Source organism: Macrosteles quadrilineatus, unplaced genomic scaffold (genome assembly GCF_028750875.1).
Source record: "Macrosteles quadrilineatus isolate MER2022 unplaced genomic scaffold, UCM_ALF_1.0 Scaffold_2__2_contigs__length_208266976, whole genome shotgun sequence".
Taxonomy (NCBI): Eukaryota; Metazoa; Arthropoda; class Insecta; order Hemiptera; family Cicadellidae; genus Macrosteles; species Macrosteles quadrilineatus.
In genome coordinates, this window is record NW_026542595.1 from 50421536 (window position 1) to 50435190 (window position 13655).

The window sequence follows — 13655 nt, forward strand, 5'->3', positions numbered from 1 at the left end:
ATACTTTGCGATTGCAGCCCCACCCACTTTCAATTATCATTTGCCTTCCTTCACTTCACACAAAACGAAAACGACTATTGTATTGGGTCAAACCCAAACCGCAGCCTTTGAACTGCTAATACCGCATCTATTAGTGTTATCATAGCATAGAATAATAATAACACTCAAGTACTAGGATTAATCAACCATGCTATCCACCATCTTCACTGTGTTTATTAATCGTTCCAATGTAGACCTTAATTTTTACACATAAAAAAAAATTGTTGAAATGAAATTCGGGGTTAATTTTGTTTTAACTATCGAACAAGTCCAACAAGAGCCTTATTTTTGTGAAATGCAGGCTGAAATATTTTTTTTAGATTTTAGTTCTACCTTTTGTCATGTTTGCAGAATGCGCCAGGTTCGATCGTCTAAGTTAAGGCGAGAAAATGGCGGAGGAACAGGTGAGTCGGTAAACAAAGTTTATTTATGCTATATATGGATTATTTGTCCCACAATTAGGTTTCTAAGGTACTTTTAACACAATCAGCAGCATATTTGACCTCAAATTTGTAATTCGTCAGACACAGTCTTGTATATCGGTTTTATTACACGATCTTTCGAGACTACCCCAAAGTCGAAGCCAATGTTTTGCCGGGATAATACAACATGCCGATTTAAAATAATAACAAGGAAATATATGGGGTGTTTAACAATTTTGTAAATTGTATAACCTGTCCTACTCCATCATTTTGTCAAAATAGTGGTGATCCCCTCTGTGGTGAAGCACACTGTCATTAAATTACCTAAGCCTATCATGTCGGCTAATGTAATAATGAGATAGGCCTAGGCTAGATATGAAAGTTAATAATTGGGCCTGGGCCTAGGGTTCAGCTTATCCTCATTTAATTAATACTAAAATTTTACCACATGTTATACTGTGCATAGTAATACCTATAGGCTAACTGAATATTGGATATGAAGTTAATTAAGACTAGGCTACTGCTTACTTGCAGTTCTGGGTACTTAGACCTAGGCCTAGTACTTGAAGTCCCCAGCCTTCGTAACATTTCCTATTCCTTTAAAGTGATAATGCAGTTTCAAGTAAATTAACACTCTAATGTTCTTGTGTATCAAAATGATAGTTTGAGGTACTAAACTCTTGACTGCCCACCACCATTGAACCAGTGGCAACTAGCCCATTTAAGGACTCTCAGACACCGCCCTCTCAACAATACATGAATAAATGTAATATTCTTCCGTTACATTAAATTAAAATTAGGCCTACTTTAACGAGAACTTTGAACAATATAGGCTAGGTACAACATAAATATATTAAATAATTGGATAATTCAATTTAGTAAAGACTCATTTTTGATCATTGCTTGCTTAGTAAGCACGGCGCAGACGACGGCCAGACCATCTCAATCCCAAAACATGTACTTAGTCTTATGGCAGAACAAACGAAGAGCGCTGAGTGTGCCATGACGTCATTACAATGCTTTAGTAAGTTTTAGGTGCTTTGGGGCAGAGTCCAAAGTTGCGCGCACACTCTTAAATCAGGGCAGCCTCTACAATCTGGATATTCTGTATTTCAAGCTACCATTATGGGTAGAACCGATGTTGGCACACCTGTTTGTCATAACTCAAACCATCTAGGCCTAGTAGGCCTATCTAGGCTATGTAATTTCTAAAACTAGAAAACAACTGAGCTAACCTTGAAATGTTATTTTGGTTTGCTGTTGTTGTTGAGTGATTAATGAATAGTGATGTAGGAGTACTGTTCATGCGTGTATTTAGGCCTACTAACTAAAAACTTGTGTAATATACTACGGTAACTGTATTAAACTTTATTAAATTTAAATCACAGCCAGTTTAGTTTTAATGGAATACATTTAGGCCCTGCATTTCTGGTTAATTAATATTAACTTATTGAATTACAATAGGTTTTTAGGTTACCGGTATAAGCCTAAATACAATTTGTTTTCGTAAGCTGTTTTAACTTATTAAAATCCATGTTTTAGCCCCTGAGCTGTATAATAACTAAAAATAGGCTTTACCTTCGTCACTGCAGCTCAAATTCTTGTGGTGTAACTATGTTACGGCCGTTTCGGCATTACAATGCCATCGTCAGACTACAAAAACACAAACTCGGCTGAAGTAGCGTCGTTGAAGTTTAAACACATAACACATACGAACAATAATATACATTTAAAATATTTACAAAAACCGAACAGGCCTGTCGTACTAACGGGTGACATGTTCCCGTTCCGAGCAAAAACCGACTGGAAGATTTCTATGTCGAGCCCAGTGTGGTGGCGTTATCAGTTGAACTTTGTACTCCTGGCTTCTTGTTCCTTTTCTGATTTAAAATGCTATTGAATATGAAGTGTGACTTGTACTGTAGTTTGTCGTTTAAAATTATATCGTCCAAATTATTTTTGGTGTAAGCTTTGTAAATTTCATACTCTTCTAGGGTGTCCAGTCTATTGCCTTTCTTACTTGTGTGGAGTATTTCTAAGCCAGTGTTCAGATCGTTCATGTCGTGATTTTTGTCAACCAAACGATGACTTTTGTTTGTCGGCTCTAGGAAATGGATGGTGCTCTTTGTATCTGGTTTTGAATGAACGTCCAGTCTTTCCTATGTAGTAGCTCGGGCAACTTGCACAATTAATCTTATACACACCCGACTTTTCACCTTTATCAATTAGGCTACGCCACTTGAAACATTCAATTTGTTAATTGTTTTGTTGTTAGTCCTAAAAGTCAATTGAATGTCGTGTTTCTTCAGCTCCTTCGTGAGCGTGTGTTGAATGGAATGGGAGTATTCCACACATACATACTTTTTCTTTTCCTTTTGTAGATTATTATCTCCTGGCCTTTTGTTTTTCTTTTTAGCTATCAGTCTATCAATCATGTTACTTTTATAACCATTAGCTATGGCTATATGTTTAATTATATTAAGTTCTTTATTATAATTGTTGTCCGACAACGGTACATTCAACAACCTATACACCATACTGTTGTAAGCGGCAAACTTTTGTGATGGCGGATGATAAGACGTGTTGTGGACGTTAGTACGACAGGCCTGTTCGGTTTTTGTAAATATTTTAAATGTATATTATTGTTCGTATGTGTTACGTGTTTAAACTTCAACGACGCTACTTCAGCCGAGTTTGTGTTTTTGTAGTTTGACGATGGCATTGTAATGCCGAAACGGCCGTAACATAGTTACACCACAAGAATTTGAGCTGCAGTGACGAAGGTAAAGCCTATTTTTAGCTGTTTTACCTATTTGGCTTTCTATTCCTTATTACCTTAAATATTTTATGGAATATTATCATTATTTTGTTAATGTGATTTTCAGGACAGACCCATTTGCAGACACTGATGTTGTTAAGTTAAATACAATAGCAACCTTGGAAACAAGTTTAAATAAATAAATAAATATAATATACTAGCTGTACCCGCGGGCTTTGCCCCGCTTAACTTCATAAGTATTCGCATGGCTCAATCACGTCCTGGTTGAAGTTCGTTCGCTACTCTCACTCACCTTCAGGTTGGAAATCGTTCGCTGCGCTCACTTGTTTTCAGGTTAGCTCGTTCGCTACGCTTACTCGCCTCCAGGTTGATGTTCGTTCGCTACGCTCACTCACCTTTTGGTTGCAAATTAGCTGTTGTCATAAATTTAAAAAGTCATCCCTTTTATTGTTTATAATACAGTACTTTTATACAAGTTTTTATGTTTTAATATTTAACATTGGAGAATTTAAACGTTGTTAAGTGCACAGGTGTGCTGCGATTGGGGTTTAATACATTTGGACTTATTCAAAAGTAAAATAGTTTTCTGTGCTGCACTCTGTAGAAACACTGTGGCACTATTTCAAATCATGACTAATGCTAATACAGAATGTTGTGATTATTCAAACCTACAAAACAGTTGGTGAAAGTAAACATCTGCTTTTAAATTATATTTATTTGTAAACAATGTAGATAAAAAAGTCTGACATTGGCCCACTTAAAACCCTCTGGGACAGAGCCCTTTTGACGGATCTGCACCAAACTTCACTCGAACCATCTTTGCAAGATGCTTAATAATGCCTGAAAGTTTCATTACAATCTGTTGAGCGGTTTCGGAGTCCATAACGTATATACACACACACACACACACATACATACATACATACATAGTTCCTCTTTTATAGATATAGATATCGTAGGCTAGGCCTATTTGTGTTTGTATTACAAATTTGAGCCTTAAAATCTTTCAATTCTTTGACAAACGTGATTGATGTTAAGGCTTTTGTTTACATATGAAAATATGCAGAGCTCTTCCACCACCTATGAACACTAGCTGCTACTGCATCTAACTAAGTAAGCTAGCCAGCCCAAAGTTGTATAGGAATAGGGTTCCCAGGGACCCACCATCAAAAAAGAGGACAAAATTACTCACCAAGGGCGGTCCTAGACATATATTTGGGGGGGGGTCACCGGGGGGCCTGGGGGGGAAAATTTTTTGAAATAACGTGCTAAAATTTTAGCTATTTTGAGGACCTAGTTTAATGTGTTCAAGCTTCCCAGTTTATTTTTTAAAGGTCAAAAAAATTTTGTAAAATAAACTTGTGCTCGTATGATGCCATTTTTTTTTATTATTGAGACTTGTGGTTTTAATATCAAAGGAATACCGCAACATTACAACACATTCAAGCATGTTTGATTTACAAAAACACACTTTTAACTGGTGCCAATGTGCATGCTAAACAGAAATTGTCCAAAATCAGACCATGATTTTGAACCAGAGAACTTATTTTATCTAAGAAGTGTTTATGAACTAGCACCCAACACGACTGAATTATACCTGCATAGCAAGCAACAGTTAACCTACACAAAGTACACTACCCAACTAACGATGTCGACGGCGTCGTCACTGCTACCGCCTGAATAGTTGGTGCTCAGTGTTTTATTTTTTTTACTACGCCAGTGGCAATTTACAAGGGGTCAATGTGAGAATAAAGTTTTTGTGTAACTTTTTTGTGGTTGTGAGTGGTTGTGCCGGAAATTAAATCCGTCCCTTCCGCATCAAAGTGTGAGACACTAGGTACCATTTTGTTAAGTAGGCCTACGTAAAGTAAGCAGACGAAGAGCTAGTCACTGTTCGACGGTCGCTAGTATGCTACACGGTCGCTTGTACTGGCCTGGCAAACTGGCTACTAGTGAGCAGAGTTATTCAGTTTACAATCAGCCAGCAGAGTCAGGCAAAGCAGGGAAACCATTGTTCGCCTGCCGTTCCGTTTGGTTCTACAGTATTTCCAATGGTTTCTAGCGTATGTTATACACGTAATTTGACCTAAAGAAAGAGAAATGACACTTTTATACGTAAGATATTATTAAAGTGTAGTATTTTATCTTAGTTTAATGTTATGATGACGATATCTTATAAAAGCTGATTGCTAATATTAATACTTGCAGAAATATATTTTTATTATCTCACAAAGTCAAAATCCCGGACATTTGAAAGTATTGCCAAAAATCCCCCCCGGACGTTTTTTTTGTACCCAAAAAGAGGACGTGTCCGGGAAAAAGAGGACGTCTGGGATCCCTATATAGGAACAAAGTTTAATTTTTTTTCAACTTTTGACACTATCTAGCCGGCCCTGGCTAGTCAAAGACAAAGAGGAGGTAATATACTAGGCCTATGCTCTAATGTATTGTCCTTCAAACGGTAACTTCACATTGTTTTTATATGTATATTTAGGTAAATTAAGTTATTGTGTTTTGCTAAACCTATGCTTAAATTAAACTAAAGAATATAATCAATGACTAAATTTTACGTCGTTGATTTTTGTTTTCTAAAATCTGTTGTATATGTGTAACTATATTACCTGCTTCACCTAACTAACATAGCCTATAGACCTAACTTACTCAAGACTTTACCTCTTTCACACACACACACAGTTTTTTGACTCACAGTTCAGTTTACTAGGCCTTTAACTCTCCAATGGGCAAACTCTGTAGTAGCAAGGCGTTTTTGGCAATTTTGCAGTCATAATTTCAAAAATTCATATAAAATAAAGCAACAGAACAAACCTATTGAACCGTATACTTAGATTGTTTGTAATGGAAATGAAAAATTTGAAATTGGCAACAGAATAAATATTTAGAACAGTAAATATTGACATTAGGTAGAAAAATGAAAAAAAGGTTTTTTTTTTTAAGTAGAACTTTGCTGCATGAACCAAAAATATTACATGAAAAATTCAAGATAGGATGTACAAAATGTTTGGAATTTATTTCCCTACATGGAAATGTAAAAACATTTCTAGCCTACCATTTATGTTTACAAAGTTATGGCCCAAACACAATAAAATGCCAAGTTTAATGATTTTGCAAAAGAAATTTCAAACAAAAACCAAATAAATGTGTTGTCAAGATTGAGGTTAGTTAGTCAGACAAATATTCACGAACAGTAAAAGCTGATAACTTCAGCACCAGTGGTGCAATCTAAAACAATTAAATACCACAATGCACAGAATTTCATGGACTTTCGAATGGGATAGTTGATCATATGGATAACTATATATTTTAGTGACTAAAACGTGTTTTACGACTGCGACTATTATAGTCGTTCTGCCTCTTCACGAACACGTAAAAATTGCTTGATTTGTTTTTGTTTTTGTGAGATCTTATGTAATTATATCGAAATGATTTTTGCACCAATATATGTGTTGTGGAAAGCGAAAAGAGACCTCTTGTCGGCGATGCAAAATTTTCAGTAGGCTAGCCAATATGAGTAATTAAAGCCTCGTTCACACGGTGCGAGTTTACAAGCTACTCGCCAGCGTGTAAGAAGCCGGCGAGTTGGCGAGTGTGCTTGTATTTGTTCACACGGAGATTGTCCACTTGCCAACTCGCAGACGTGTGGAAAGACGTCGGCGAGTGCGCTTGTAGTCGTTCACACGATTCTTTTTCCACTCGCTCAGTAGCTGGCTTGAACCAAATCCTCCAACATCTTTGAGTAACAAGCGCACAAGCAACTGTGTTCACACTGGGCTACTTTACACGCCTACTTGCTCAAAAGCTGGCGAGTTGGCGTGTAAAGTAGCGGCAGCGTCAACTTTTTCCAGAGCTTTTTTACAAGCAGCTTTTGGGCGAGTACATCGTTCACACTGAGCTATTTTACTAGCTGCGTGTAAAAAAGCCGGCGTGTAGCTTGTAAACTCGCCCCGTGTGAACGGGGCTTTAGGTCGAAAATATTGAAATTCGGGTTTTTATTGATTGTTATACCTCATTTATCATAGAACAGGGCAGTATCGGTTAAAATATTGAATTGAAGACATAAAAGGTCGAAATAAATCATTTTGTTAGCCTCTGCACGGTCTGAGAAAAGGTACCTGTTGTCACTCAATGTTATTTTGCCACAACGACAAGAGGTCCCATTTCTAATATTCACTTTATAAACAGATTTTTTCCCAAAAAATGAATTGTCCTGCATTCTAGAAGAAATTTAGAGAACTGCAACAAAGTTCAGTGTACGGAGAACAAATTATCTCACAAATTTTGCGGTTCCGTCAAGAGGTAGGCCTACCTTTTCTTATCTTATGGAGAAATAACATAGGGCCGGCAAGAGGTCCCTTTTCTGAAATGTGATTTTTACGACATGCTTCTATAAAACAATTATTTAAATGAAAACTACCGAGAGTTAAGACAAAAATTGGTTTTGCCTCCAAAGAGAACAAATTATAAGCTTTCTTTTGATAACAAAATCTCTTCTTAAATACGAAAAAAAAACTATTTTAATGTGTACTTGAAATTTTCAAAAGTGTTTTTCTAAAAATGACTCTTTTCAATAACAAAATTTCAAAGTCCTATATAACTGTAACAACAACAAAAAATCGCAGATGCATGGGAGTTGCACCAAGTGATTCAGAATTTAATAAGGAATTCAAATATGTATATAACTCAAAATCGAAAATTCCCGACAAGAGGTCCCTATTCGCTTTCCACATCACATATAGGAAAATTCTTTATTATTGCAGTGGTACCACTTGTTTATTTTTAGACAAAAAATATCCCTTGTTATAATTTTTTGAAAATAACCATGTTTGGTAGTTTTGTGACGTGTACATGTTGCAACTGAAATTTTTGTTCACTTTAGTGCCCACCTACAGTGATCTAATTGTGAGATAAAGTTCATCTAAGCCTATATAACAAAGTGCAAGTTTAGAATTGTATCTTTCTAAAGGAATAAAAACTATTCCATTTTACAATTGTTTTTAACCATTTAATTGGATTTAACCAAAACCTTGCAAAACGCTCCTATTATAGTTGCTGCCACTACAGAAAACCACCTACCGCGATTATTATAGTCGCGCTGCCAGTTGGAGGATTAATTTATTTGTTGTCATTTTAAGCCTATAGGCTTACTATATTGATATACTGCAATCTTTTTATTTTGTATGTTATCAAGGTCATTTGTAACTTTTTGATGATAGGCTAGGTTGTACACATCATGAAACTTTGGGTGTAAGTTAATAGTACCTAAATTAGCCCATTGAAATTATAATTAGGCCTAGGCCTAGCCTAAAAACTTAGTTCTATGCTTGAGCTAAGTTATTCCAAATTAAGTTAGGTATGGCCTAAATACTTCACCAGACCTAACTTATAGAGCCATCTAACTCAAATAATTTAGGATAACCATGAGCTATAATAATTAACTTAGGCAAATGTTGAATAAGTTAACCCTCCAACTGGCGGCGCGACTATAATAGTCACGGTAGGTGGTTTCTGTAGTGGCAGCAACTATAATAGTCACGCTTTGCATGGTTTTGGTTACAGGTAACCATAAGGTTTTGGATCCATTTATTGATCGTAAAATGGAATAATTGTTATACCATTAGAAAGATAAGATTCTAAAGTTGCACTTTGTTACATCTAGGAACTTTTATCTCACAAAGGGATCACTGTAATTGAGCACTAAAGTGAACAAACATTTCAAACAAAGTTAGTTAGTCCCACCATGTAGGCCTACGCGTCACAAAACTGCCAAACACGGTATGTTTCAAAATATCATAACAAGGGATATTTTTTTGTCTACAAAGAAACGGTTGGTACAACTGTAATAAGGAAGAAATTTCCTATATTATGGTGCAAAAATAATGTTGATATAACTACATAACTTATGATCTCACAAAAAAAGCAGATGGCCACAGCAGAATACTCTGAGGAAAATCGCCAAGTAAAGAGAAAGGTGAGAAGGGATAAGAGAGTGTTTGCAGAAGAGCTTGCAACGCTAGCGCAAGATGCAGCCAATGTAGGTGACAACAAGGGTCTCTATGACATTGCAAAGAAAGCTGGGGAAAAATAACTTCCACTCTGTAAGGCCTATAAAGGATAGACAAGGGAATCTTGTTACGACAAGCCAGCAACAGCTAGAAAGATGGAAGGAGCACTTTGCAGCAGTTTTAAATAATAATAGTGATATGGAAGGAGAACCTGAGAATCGTGAGGAACTTGTTATTGGTAGAGAAAGGAATATAAACATAGATGTTACCCCCCTTACTAAAGAAGAAATAAAAGAAGCATTGAGACGAATGAAAAACTGGAAAGCTCCAGGAATTGACAATATCCCCCCTAATATCCCCAAGGCAAATCCAGACATGTTATGCTCCTTTTTAGAACCCTTATTAAAGAAGATATGGGAAAGGGAAACAATACCAGAAGAATGGAATCAAGGAGTACTCATAAAGCTTCCAAAGAAAGGAGATCTGACAGACTGCAATAATTGGAGGGGAATCACACTGTTGCCAACCTGCAGTAAAATTCTTTCAAGAATAATTCTCAACAGAATTCAGAGACCTGTTGAAGAAGTCCTTCGTGAAGAACAAGCAGGATTCAGGGAATCTCGATCGACAACAGACCACATCAACACTTTGAGAATAATCATTGAACAGTTTGTGGAGTATCAAGCTTCATTATACAGGGAGCGGCAAAATGATCTGACGGTTTTCTTTGCTGCCCTGTCAAGTGGGTGATTGGCGTAGGGTGGTGGGAATAGAGGCGTTACAAAGCCAACGTGTGAACATTTTTAGTAGCCTCGGAGCCGTGGGACAGCTGAGCACCATGACTTTGTAGTAGAAGTGTTTTTAAAAGTGGCAATTCCTGTGTAGCTGTTCAGTACACATTTCAATGTGGGTCAATGAAGAAAAGTCCCAACTCGAAACACCATTTTGCTGTAGGTGGGTAACTTTAGAGCTACTAGTTCAGCATTGAAACTTAAATCTGACTACGTGGTGTGAAACTACAGAGAGTGAGAAAGACTATGTGGCGTGATTGAAAGTGTGATTCGTCACTCATAATGACAACTTTGTCATCACTACTTGTTCTGAAAAAGAGATGCGCTTTGCATAACCACTGGGCTTCAACTGTTGCAGTTGCACGATTGCCATTTTGTATGAATGAAAATGCAGATGGTATTGTAATACTCTTCTACTGAGCGGCCAGACAAGTGCAGAGCTGCAGCTTATTTACGTTTAGGCTGCTGAGGACTAACTTCCACAGCGTATCTCACTCTCTCGGCACTCTCTGGTGTCCGAGCTTACATTGGACAGCCTGTTGACTTTTTTCAATGCTATACTAGTAGCTCTAAAGTTACCTACTCACAGCAAAATGGTTTTTTGAGTTGGGACTTTTCCCCTTGGACCCATATTGAAAAGTGTACTGAACAGCTACACAGGAATTTCCACTTTTAAAAACACTTCTACTACAAATACATGTTTCTCAGCTATCCCACGGCTCCATGGCTACTAATAATGTTCACACGTTGGCTTTGTAACGCCCCTATTCCCACCACCCTACGCCACTCATTCGCTCGACAGGGTGGCAAAGAAAACCGTCAGATCATTTTGCCGCTCCCTGTATATAGTTTTCTTGGACTTTGAAAAGGCCTTAGATTCTGTCAGTAGGAGGAAGATGTGGGCTGCAATGGAAGCTTTTGGAATTCCTCACAAAATCATAAGGCTCACACAAAAGATGTATGATGAATACATTTGCCAGGTGGAACATGCTGGGAGCCTCTCAGAACCAATCACAGTGGAGTCTGGAGTAAAGCAGGGGTGCCTCTTGTCACCAATATTGTTTATAATGACGCTTGATTGCATGCTTCGGAAGGCAACAAATAGAAACCAAGGCATAAGGTGGGGGTTGCATGGCCGCCTAGAAGAACTGGATTTTGCAGACGACTTATGTCTCCTTGCAGAAAGCTTCCGTGACATTGAAATGAGACTAAATGATCTCCGTGTAAAAGCTTCAGATGTTGGGCTTAAAATAAATGGAAGGAAGACTATGGAAATGTGTATAAATGCACGTAACAATCAAGTCGTGCAGCTACACAACAAAGACATTGAGAGCGTAACTGAGTTTTGTTACCTTGGTAGCATGGTAGGACTGGATGGAGGAACAGACCTAGGTATCAAAAGCAGAATTAGGAAGGCCAAGAGAGCGTTTGCCCAACTACGCCCTGTGTGGACATCAAGGCAGATTCTGTGAAAGACAAAATTAAGACTGTTCAACTCCAATGTCATGTCTGTCTTGCTATATGGCTGTGAGACCTGGAAGATTAACAACACAGAAGCGCAAAGCCTACAAGCATATGTCAATAGGTGCCTGCGGTACATTTTAAAAATCTGGTGGCCTAATGTGATAAGAAACGAAGATCTTTGGATGATAACCAAGCAAGAACCAATAAAAAAGATTATCACCAGAAGAAGGTGGAGATGGATTGGCCATACGTTGAGAAGGCCGCAGAGCTGTATAGCAAGACAGGCACTAGACTGGAATCCGCTGGGAAACAGAAAGCGGGGCAGGCCAAAAACAACATGGAGGAGAACCATAGAAAGAGAGACCTAGCAAGAAGACAGATGACGTGGAGACAGGCCAAGGCACTTGCTGAGGATCGAGACGGGTGGCGAGATTTCGTCGAGGCCCTATGTTCCACCTTGGAACTCACGGAAATAAGTCAAGTCAAGTCATGATCTCACAAAAAAAATCAACCAATTTTTACATTTTCTTGAAGTGGTAGAATGACTATAATAGTCGCAGTCGTAAAACACGTTTTATCCACTGAAAAATATGAGTTTAATTATCCATATGATAAAGTATCTCATTCAAAAGTCCATGAAATTCTACGCATTGTGGTATTTAATTGTTTAAGATTGCACCACTCTGCTTTTAAGTTATCAGCTGTTATTTTTCACGAATATTTTGTCCGATTAAATAACCTAAATCTCTGTTGAGCAACCACTAACAAGTCGAGTTTTGATGTGATTTCATCAGTTTGCATCGTGATTATAAATTGTAAATTTGTAAATTCTTGGTTTGGATATTATTTAATGTGCGTTGAGTGAAATGTGACATTACTTTTAGAAAATTAAGACATTATTTTTAGCTGGTTTTTGTGAATTTTATAGACTACTAGCTGGAACGACAGACGTCGTCCTGTCCTATTGTGGTTTTATGTCACATGCTCGTTCATTTTCAAGATGAGCTCGTTCGCATGGCTCAATCACGTCCTGGTTGAAGTTCGTTCGCTACGCTCACTTACCTTTAGGTTGAAGCTCGTTCGTTGCGCTCACTTGCCTTCAGGTTAGCTCGTTCGCTACGCTAACTCGCCTCCAGGTTGAAGTTCGTTCGCTACGCTCACTCACCTTTTGGTTGCAAATTAGCTGTTCTCATAAATTAAAAAAAAATATAGTGCTGCACCCTGTTTGTAAACCTATTAACTTTTTAATGCTATTGAACATCACAGAATCAAATTGTTTAGCTGCACCAGCTGTTAAGATTCTTTAATTCCATTTAAATATGAGTACTCATAAGGTTAACATGGGAAACTCCAGAGCCACTGGGGCGGAGCCCTATTGAGGGATCTGCACCAAACTTCACACAAACCATCCTTGAATAATGCTTAATAATGCCTAAAAGTTTCATTACAATCTGTCGAGCGGTTTTGGAGTCCATAAAGGACAAACATACAAATATACAAACATACATTGGATTTTATATATATAGATTTACCAACAACGAATATCGCGGGTGTGACTGTACTTTATCACTTTGAATCATTATTAGTTGTAAATTTGTACATATTTAGTTTTCAAGCAGTTTCTTGTGCATAGACTTACTAAGTTTAAATTTGAGGTTTGGACATTTCATTTAGCCCGTTTTTGAAACATTTTGTCATATTGAACAAACAATTTGATCGCCCCATGAAAAAGGCGCAGCAGCATTTTATATAAAACACTATAAAATATTTATTTATTTATATTTGCCTTTATAACCATACATATTCATTTAGGGGAATAAATTTACTTTCATTTTATGTAGTTGGTATTTGAGGTTTACGTGATTGAAAATTGTTGAAATTGTTTTTTCTTTTAAATTCCTCCGACGTGACGACAACGAAACATAGACAGTAGGTGTAATCGTGATAACGACCGCAGCTACAGACTGTATTAGGCTGTGACTCATCACAGTCAGCACCTGACCCTGGACAATCTCAACTATTAGGTTACAAATGCGCCCTAACTCTACTCCATAACGACTTTTCGTTCTCAATTGGCCCTCTATTAATGACCTGTGTTGCCTGTACAGCGAGGCATTTCGAGAAGGAGATAACCGGCCGG

At 37.5% G+C, this 13655-nt stretch overlaps 1 protein-coding gene across 4 annotated transcripts in view; it reads left to right on the plus strand.

Moving 5' to 3' along the window:
- Positions 1-426: 426 nt before the first annotated feature.
- The window catches only part of LOC128985657 (exportin-7), a 70769-nt gene continuing 57540 nt past the window's right edge, over positions 427-13655 (plus strand). For all 4 annotated transcript variants that reach the window (XM_054405410.1, XM_054405412.1, XM_054405411.1 and 1 more), the window contains exon 1: positions 427-443. In XM_054405410.1, the coding sequence (XP_054261385.1) occupies positions 429-443 (15 nt within the window). In that variant the 5' untranslated portion in view covers positions 427-428. The remainder of the gene's footprint in view (positions 444-13655) is intronic.